Here is a 9,791-nt window from a genome sequence, read left to right as displayed (position 1 = left end):
TTAGATTAAACCCATTTATTTTTGAAGGACAGTGTCCCTCCCCCACCAAATGAAGCCTTATATCAAAAACAAATAACTGTAGGAACATAAAAATGTTAGACTTCAGGCTCAACCTCAGTTGTAAATATTTTCCTTTAATATTTTCTGTTGATTGGAATGGCCTGGGAGCTTGTTCAGAGTTCTGGTTCTGAGAAAGCCCTCTTCCCCTTGGAAGGAAGGTAGTGACAAAGCAGGGAAGTGGAGAACAAGGGGTTGAAGTGAAGGAGGTATTGGGTGCATTTCCAGGTTTACATGGCAAACAGAATTAGGAATGCCACCATCAGACAGAAGAGGCCCATAGCCTCAGATAGAGCAAAGCCTAGGATGGCGTAGGAGAAGAGCTGCTGCTTCAGGGAAGGGTTCCTGTGAAGGAGAGCAGACATGTACAAGGATACATTCAGATTCTGTTCCATTACAACTAAATACATGTAGGTCACTTTTACACCCCCTCGAACAACAGACCTGTAGTACCAATTTTAGCACAAAGTCTCATCATCTATAACAAGAAATGTACCAGTTACACTCTTTGCAACATTTCTGACAGATTTTGGCCTAAGAGCTTATGGTTATTTATGGAATTTTCAGGGGTTTTACTGTTATAATAAAATGGACCATTAATTTCACATTGACACATCTCAAAGTCTAGTTGGGGATTGTGTTAGTATGCCACTTTTAGCTTTTCTTCCTGCATTTAATGTTAACGACTGCAGTAATGTAGTTAATCCTGGTGGAAGTGTATACACATAGCCTACCTACAAGACAAAAAGGTGGAAGGTGCTCCACCTGGAGACTGTTGTCCTGCTGGGAGACTTCAATGCTCACGTGGGTAACGACAGCAAGACCTGGAGGGGCGTGATTGGGAGGAACGGCCTCCCTGATCTGAACCCGATTTGTGCTTTGTTATTGGACTTCTGTGCTAATCAGTTTGGTCATAACGAACACCTTGTTCAAACATAAAAGTGTCCATAAGTGCACGTGGCACCAGGACGCTCTAGGCCGTAGGTCGATGATCAATTTTGTAATCGTATCACCAGACCTGCAACCATATGTTCTGGACACTCGGGTAAAGAGAGGGGCTGAGCTGTCAACTGATCACCACCTAGTGGTGAGTTGGATCAGGTGGCGGGGGAGGACGCTGGACAGACCTGGTGCACCTAAACGCGTAGTGAGGGTGTGCTGGGAACGTCTAGCAGAGGCCCCAGTCTGCGAGATCTTCAACGCACACCTCCGGCAGAGCTTCAACAGCATTCCGAGGGAGACTGGGGACATTGAGTCCGAATGGACCATGTTCAGCGTCTCCATTGCCGAAGCTGCTGCATTGAGCTGCGGTCGCAAGGTGGTTGGTGCCTGTTGTGGTGGTAATCCCCGAACCAAATGGTGGACACCAGAGGTGAAGGGAGCCACCAGGCTGAAGGAGGAGTCCTATCAGGCTTGGTTAGCCTGTGGGACTTTGGAGGCAGCTGACAGGTACCGACAGGCCAAGCGGAATGCGGCTTGGGGAGGAGAGGCCATGGAAAAAGACTTTCGGACTTCGAAGACTTCGAAGAGATTCTGGCAAACCGTCAGGTGTCTCAGGAGGGGAAAGCGGTGCTGTACCTGCACTGTGTATAGTGCTGGCGGAGCGCTACTGACTTCGACTGAGAAAATTTTCAGGCGGTGGAAGGAATACTTTGAGGACCTCCTTAATCCCACTGACACGCCTTCCAAGGAGGAAGCAGAGTCTGGGGATGAGAGGAATGACCCGCCAATTTCCGGGGGCGAGGTCACTGAGGCAGTTAAACTCCTTGGTGGCAGAGCCCCTGGTGTGGATGAGGTCCGCCCCGAGTTCCTGAAGGCTCTGGACGTTGTAGGGCTGTCCTGGTTGACACGCCTCTGCAATGTTGCGTGGAGATCAGGGGCAGTACCCGTGGACTGGCAGACCGGGGTGGTGGTCCCCATCTTTAAGAAGGGGGACCGGAGGGTGTGTTCCAACTACAGGGGGAAAATCACACTCCTCAACCTCCCTGGGAAAGTCTATGCCAGGGTGCTGGAAAGGAGAGTTTGTTCGCTAGTCGAGGAGGAACAATGCGGTTTTAGTCCTGGTCACGGAACACTGTACCAGCTCTTTATCCTCTCGAGGATACTTGAGGGTGCATGGGAGTTTGCACAACCAGTCTACATGTGTTTTGTGGACTTGGAGAAGGCATTCAACCGTGTCCCTCGGGGTGTCCTGTGGGAGTATGGGGTGCCTGGCCCATTGCTTCGGGCCATTCGATCCCTATACAACCGTTGCAAGAGCTTGGTTCGCATTGCCGGCAATAAGTCGGACTCGTTCCCGGTGGGTGATGGGTTCCGCCAGGGCTGCCCTTTGTCACCGGTTCTGTTCATAATATTTATGGACAGGAATTCTAGGCGCAGCCAAGTGGCGGAGGGCTTTCGCTTTGGTGGCCTCAGAATCTCATCTCTGATTTTTGCGGATGATGTGGTTCTGTTGGCTTCATCGGGTGAGGGCCTCCAGCTCTCACTGGAGCGGTTCGCAGCCGAGTGTGAAGCAGCGGGAATGAGGATCAGCACCTCCAAATCTGAGGCCATGGTTCTCAGCCGGAAAAGGGTGGAGTGCCCACTCCGGGTCGGGGATGAGTTCCTGCCCCAAGTGGAGGAGTTCAAGTATCTTGGGGTCTTGTTCGCGAGTGATGGGAAAAGGGAGCTGGAGATCGACAGATGGATTGGGGCTGCAGCTGCAGTAATGCGGACGCTGCACCGGTCCGTCCTGGTGAAGAGGGAGCTGAGTGTAAAAGCGAAGCTCTCAATTTACCGGTCGATCTACGTCCCTACCCTCACCTATGGCCATGAGCTGTGGGTAGTGACCGAAAGAACGAGATCGCGGATACAAGTGGCGGAAATGAGCTTCCTCCGAAGGGTGGCTGGCCTCTCCCTTAGAGACAGGGTGAGAAGTTCGGCCATCCGGGAGGGGCTCAGAGTAGAGCCGCTGCTGCTCCACATTGAAAGGAGCCAGCTGAGGTGGTTCAGGCATCTGACAAGGATGCCCCCTGGGCGCCTCCTGGGTGAGGTGTTCCAGGCATGCCCCACCGGGAGGAGGCCCCGGGGCAGACCCAGGACACGCTGGAGAGATTATATCTCTCGGCTGGCCTGGGAACGCCTTGGTGTTCCCCCGGATAAGCTGGAGGAGGTGGCTGGGGAGAGGGAGGTCTGGGCCTCTTTGCTTAGGCTGCTGCCCCGCGACCCGGCCTCTGATAAAGCGGATGAAGATTGATGGATGGATGGCAGCACATAATCACACCTGTGGTCCTCAGGGGACAAAAATGTCCCCATCTGGTTTGATTGATACTTAATAATACTTAATGATTTTACCCCCCACTTTTAATTAAAACTTAATTCAAACATTTTGATACAATTTCTTTTATTCCATTTCAAATTTAAGTCTGATAAAAACCTCATAAAAATGATTTTTTTGTTTTCGGGTAAAAAATAAATTAAATCATCAGTTATTGTGATTATCGTTTCACAACCAGAGTCTGTTGCTTTAACAGATTATCACAGACGGGTTTATGTCAAAGTTAATTTAGAAAGCTATTTTTAAACTACTACATCTGTTGTCCTCTGGGCTCAAAAATGACCCTGTTTGCTTTGACTGTTTATAAAGCAATAAGTATAAAATATCATCCATCTCTGTGTTTCAAGGTTTTATTCAACTTTATTCCAACTCATTACCTGACAGTTTTCTACATTTTGGCATGGTAGGACACCAGGGCATGGGTCTGAGTGAAGGCAAACTTTCATGAGAACAAAGGCGTGTCCATATTTGACACCAGTGCAGGAGGAAGCTCATGTTTATTCCTCTGCACTGGTCCCATCATGGACAGCATTCTTTTCTGCAGTTGCAGGCCTGCAATGTTAGGAACAACTCGCGTGTCCTGACTGCAGGACAGACTGTTTGCCATTGTACACTAGCATGTTCCATGTACAGCTGGATCTGGCATCACATACTGCCCATGTTTTTATCTCATAATTAGTTACTTGGGATGTTCTGTTGGAATGGACAGAGTCCTCTGAAGGGGACTTGGTGCTCATACAGTCACATCAGTACCAGGATCTCACATCACAGCAGGTGAAACACCTACTTGTTCCATACACCTCAAACGGGGGCACGTTTGTGTCATGAACGATGATCATCTATTGTCTTTATCAAGAAATTATAACCTTTTTGTGCTTCTATGATTAATCTTGTGTCAGTATGAAAACTTCTCTACCAGACTCAGGATGTCATAAACTGGCCGTAGTGACTCTACTGGATGCACGGCAGTAAGAATCAACATACCCACATATGCCTACAGCTGCATTCGATCCATTTTTCTTCCTCTCTTGTTGTCCCTCCTTTTTTGTCATTGAGTTGGCTATAGAGCAGGTCCTCTGCTAATTGGTTCAATCTGTGTGATCTAGTCTGGAGTTCTTACCAAGGTGTCCTTGGGCAAGTTACTGAACTCCAACTGGGTCTCTGATGCATCTATTGGCATGTGAACGTTAAAAAGCATAATACAAGCAGAATACACTGTATATAATGCTTTCAGTACTCAAGTAGAAAAGCAACTCAAGGAGTATGGGACCTGACATATGTGCTTGGACCGTGGTAGATTGTCTTTCTCTGTGGCACATGAGAGAGTCATGCATCGTCTGTCATTGGGAAGGATAGAAGACCAGATCAATGTTTCCTCACATTACTGCAAATATTCCTCTGTCTCAGCTGACTCTTCTTTCTTGCTTGATTCTTTGTCTTCATCATAATTGAAATGGAAGATCTGTAGTCCTCTGACACATCTTGTATTTCAGTATTGCAACACTTCGTACTTTGGGGTCATTTTTGTCCACAAGGACCACAGGTGTTATAAAATCCAATAAAAACCCCATAAATAAATCAAATTACTTAAAATTTATTCCAATCATGCATAGCATAGTAATGAATAACTTCAATTTTCAGACCATTTGATTAATAAAAACACATTTTTGATAGCAAACGATTTCTTTAGAGGACAAAAATGACCCAAGGACAACACAAGGGTTATTAAAGAGAATTTAGCAAGCCAGCCTTTTCTGTCCATTATTAGTTTTATTCAATGGCTTGAAGCAATCAGCCATTAATAGTATGTGTTGCTGCTCATTTTAGTGAGAGAAATGAAGCATTCATATGTTGCTATAGATGTATAGAAGACAGAGCATTGGTCAGATGCTTAAAATGACTCTTCCAATGTCTGTTGATGCAAATAAGGAACTGATGACAGCTTGACCAGCTTTCAAGTCTTCAAATTTATGAAGTTTTAAAACAGACACTACTGGTAGTCTCCCCTCCAAAACAACTATGCAACCCTTCAAGCTGATGCATAAAAACATTACCTGGCATAGCCTATGATAAGGCTGCCAAACACTGTTCCGATTCCAGCTCCAGAACCAGCCACACCAACTGTGGCAGCACCAGCACCAATGAACTTTGCAGCAGTGTCAATATCACAGGAAATGGCGCTGGTCTGGAAGGAGCGGGTCAGGACTGCAGATTGGCTGACTGGCAACAGGGCCTGGGTGAAGACAAAAGAAAATGCATGCCATTAGCCATGAGACAGCAGGTCCAAATCTACTGCAATGGTAAATTTACCATTACAATAACTTTGTATGGTTGATATATTTGCAGAAGTTGATTCAACTCCTCAGTTGCAAGACAGGAGGGTTTCACCACAGACCATCCAACGCCTAGTGTGTAGGGCAGAAGAACGGAGCCACATAGCCACCATTACACTAGTACCCAATTAGATCAATTTCGGACGTACTGCACGCCAAGTCCCCATTATAGACTTCCGTTTGGTTAACTTTTTGTACATGTGTTTTATTGTGAGGCACTTTATGTTAAAGTGCTATAGAACTTTTACTCGATTAGGTCCCATTGTCAATGTCCTCTTTATGAGGAAAGCAACAACGTAATGAAGTTACACTAAAAGTTCTCAATATTGGCAAATTAAGCTTATTATTGCAACTTTCTAATCTGTTATGACATTTCTTTTGAAAGTTTATGAGTATTACATTAACAATTTGAAACATTTGCAGCCTTTAACTAACAAACTGATTGCATCTAAACAAGATCCTTGAAATTACTTTTGGAAACCACCACTCAGCGTAAAACTATTAAATCAGTTTTGAGTCATGTCACTCATCCCATAAGCACATCACAGTACTGATTTAACATGTTGCAAGTGAACAGTGCAGTGATTCAGTGAGAGTATTGACCTGTTGCTCCACTGTGCCTTCAGGTCTGTTGAAGAGAGAAACTGTGACTGGCCGTGTCAGGACTCTGGAACCCCCACGCAGCTGTAAGCAGACCAAAACACATTACAAGTAAACAATCTGAGCAACCAAGAGAAGAACCAAGCACCGGGTTAAGTGATAATGAATATATTTGTGTTTAATTTAAAGCTCTTCACAGCATTTTCAAAACAGCACAAGTGTTATATTTTGGCGTGAACATCAACACGCAACAGCATGACTGGACTATGAAGCAAATCGCCCAACCCAGTTGGCACAGTGAGTTTTGCACTGTACATCAAGATGCCGTTAAAGGTTTCTAGCTGGCAATGCCACTGTTCAAGCTGCATGATTGGATCATATTATTAAGTTAACACTGCTTTCACATCCCTGTGGTAAAACATTCCCAGTAACTGATAAGTCTTTGCATGAAAATAAAACCAATTGAAACTTGAACGGTTTATGTTTCGCCCCAAACTCTGCAAACAATTAAAACATGAATTAATGAAGAACATGATGATTTAACTATCACGTTATCAGGCAACATACCACAGCAGGAGAAGTGACAAACTTGGTGCAGAGATACATGGCTGAAATCTGGAGAGAAAAATTTTAAAGTTAGTGTTCTGACACATTCATTTCTAGATAGTGAGAAGGATTCAGTCCAAGGTGACACAGTATCTTCAGTTAGAGAAGGCAGAAGTGACCTTCAAAAACTTGGCAGGTATGCATTTAGGCAATCCACAATTAATTTGGATATACAACAGTCATGGTGATGTGGGAAAGTGGATAAACATTTTTTGGGGAAAGATGGGATTTAACAATGTTCATATTTGTTTCAAAGAATAAAAACCCCAAGAACTGACAAGGTAGAGATCCCAGTTCTGCACCCTTTTACTTGCACATCTTGAAAGACATACTGTGGATAGTTTCCATGTGCAAAATTGATCTTGTAATTTTTAAAAAAAAATTTTAATAAAAGGAAGAGCCATTTCAAATACAGGACGGGTATGATAGCAAAAACCGTGATGTCAAGCAACAGGGCCTGCTGTTGCCTGATGCACCTCATCTAATCCAATTTGAATGCTTACTATCAGGATGATAGATGTCCACTTACATTGCACAATGAACGGCTTTGAGACAATTCAGGACATTTCTACTTACTGTCAACAGAGCTGTAATTTTTTTTATTTTTAAAGGCCAGTTTACTGAGGGGAAAAAACCAACAACTTAGTTTCAATCCTTTAAGTCCCCTGCTTAGACAGGGGTCTCAGGGTGGTTGAATTATTGTCCTAGAGCAGCACCGGAGCTAAGCTACTTAGTACACAGCCCTGAAGGTCAAAAGTGGACAGCATGCAGGCACATAAGGCCAAGACGACAAGCACGGCGCACGACACTAAACCATTTCAAGCTAGGCTGCAATGCAGTGACAAAAGGTTATGTGACACCAGTCGTGTCCACAGCGGCGTCCTTCCATGCGCGTACTGATTCAAAGCTCGGCAGGCCCAGACTGTCAGACACTTTACGTTTAGCTTCCTGTCATGGTAGCTTGTCCGCGGTAAGCCCGGCATAGGACCCGTTGCATGAGTGGTGAAGCAACAACCACAGAAAAATTGACTCTTCATCTTAATACTAGCCTAAGTTCACGTATATGAATGCAGCTAAAAAATACAATTCTGTCATTCATCAGAACCACATGATTCACTAAACGTCCTAGCATGCTAGCAATCCAATGCCACCACTAACAATTAGACATGCGAACATCAGATATACTACGCCATTTAAATGCCAGAAAAAAAATAATAAAACGCCTTAACTGAGTAGAGACAAAGTGTATGAAGTAATACAGGCAAATATTACCGGTTAGATACAGATTTCAGAGAGTCCTGAATTAGTTGGTCTTGTGCACAGCTGCAGTCAAAAAAGGCAGGACGCGTTAAACCGTCACCTTGTCATTTATAAGCTTAGCGTCTACGTCCTAAACGCTCATTGGTCAGAAACATCCACTCTTCATTCATAACTGACCCAGCTTGTCAGGCTAGCTAGCCTATCAGATAGAGCTTTGTTGAACTACCAATGCTGTGACTGGCCGTTACTTTTAAGAAGGTGGGATCAAAGGAAACTTTATTATTTTACTGGACAATATTGCCGGTGTTGTGCCAAATTAGGTATCCCCGACAGAATTTGTTTCCCCTGCGTCGGGAGCACACGCTGGACTGTCCAAATCACGGACAAATAGTATCCCACATTGTTGATTTTTAGTTTACAAACACTTCTTATAATGACTAACTACTCCTGACATTTTTTAGATGTTAGCTCTTTATACAACGAAGTTATAGTGGGATACAAATAATATCAGGCTGATCCTGCCACAATTTGTTCCCCCTGTGTAAAACACGGACAAACAGTATCCCACATTGCTGATTTTTCGTTCACAAACACTTCTTATTATGACGCATTACTCCTGAAACTTTGGAGGATTTAGCTCTTTATATAGTAAAGTTATAGGAGAATAAAAATAGTTATCAGCCAAAACGTTAAAGGTTTGTTAAAAATAATCCCATCTGATACCCGTGAGCAATAAATATATAATTTTCTGTTGTAACCCTCAAACTGAATGGTAATGTAACGATACTAATTTTTCACTTTTTCACAAAATGAAAACATCAGTACTTCTTAATGCTCCCAGCACAGGGGAAACAAATTCTGTCGGGGATACCTACTTTGGCACAACACCGGCAAAAGTGACCCGAAATTGGCACTCTGGTGGAGTTACTTTGTGTGTGTGAGAGTGTGTGTTTATAAGTAGTTTTAAACCTTGTGATCCACAAAAAAGCCTAACAGTAAAAGAAGAACTGACTGTGTTACAGTCAGTGCGGGAGCAGGTGCTTCGCTCATGCGCGAGTCATTTGCAGTTCGGACGCACAGGTGTGAACGTCTCCTGCCCTGATAGCAGCTGGGGGAGGACTATCCTCCACCCGTGAGCGCTTTGGCACGGGTGAGGCGCCCACGGCAGCACCGCTGCTTGTTGAGAGTAAGAGCGATACGCGTTTTCACGTCAAAAAGTCGTCATAAATAAGTCTCCAATAACACCAGAAAAAGTCGCCAGATTTGTCGCTAGTCGCTTTTTAGAAAAAGAGTCGCTATGGGGGTCTGAAAACTCGCTAAATATAGCGACAAAGTCGCTAAGTTGGCAACACTGACTGGGCGCTAACCGTGTCAAAGAGAGGAAGTGACGTAAGATTTGCGCATGCGGGGTACCGATCGGGTTTCCGGTGTTTTGCCAAAGTAGGTATCCCCGACAGAATTTGTTTCCCCTGCGTCGGGAGCACACGCTGGACTGTCCAAATCACGGACAAATAGTATCCCACATTGTTGATTTTTAGTTTACAAACACTTCTTATAATGACGCATTACTCCCGAAACTTTGGAGGATTTAGCTCTTTATATAGTAAAGTTATAGGAGA

General features: G+C 44.5%; 1 protein-coding gene across 1 annotated transcript; it reads right to left on the bottom strand.

The window, feature by feature from the left end:
- atp5mc1 (ATP synthase membrane subunit c locus 1) lies at positions 1–8,326 on the bottom strand. The gene is made up of 5 exons (XM_006805009.3): positions 8,185–8,326; positions 6,874–6,921; positions 6,310–6,390; positions 5,428–5,606; positions 1–402 (listed from the first exon to the last, which is right to left on the bottom strand). The coding sequence occupies exons 2-5, from the start codon at positions 6,910–6,912 to the stop codon at positions 288–290; spliced, it is 414 nt and encodes a 137-aa protein (XP_006805072.1). The 5' UTR covers positions 6,913–6,921; positions 8,185–8,326; the 3' UTR covers positions 1–287.
- Between the last annotated feature and the right edge of the window lie 1,465 nt (positions 8,327–9,791).

This window comes from Neolamprologus brichardi, chromosome 4 (genome assembly GCF_056152115.1).
Source record: "Neolamprologus brichardi isolate AB-2024 chromosome 4, ASM5615211v1, whole genome shotgun sequence".
Taxonomy (NCBI): Eukaryota; Metazoa; Chordata; class Actinopteri; order Cichliformes; family Cichlidae; genus Neolamprologus; species Neolamprologus brichardi.
This window is presented reverse-complemented; position numbering and strand designations above follow the sequence as displayed.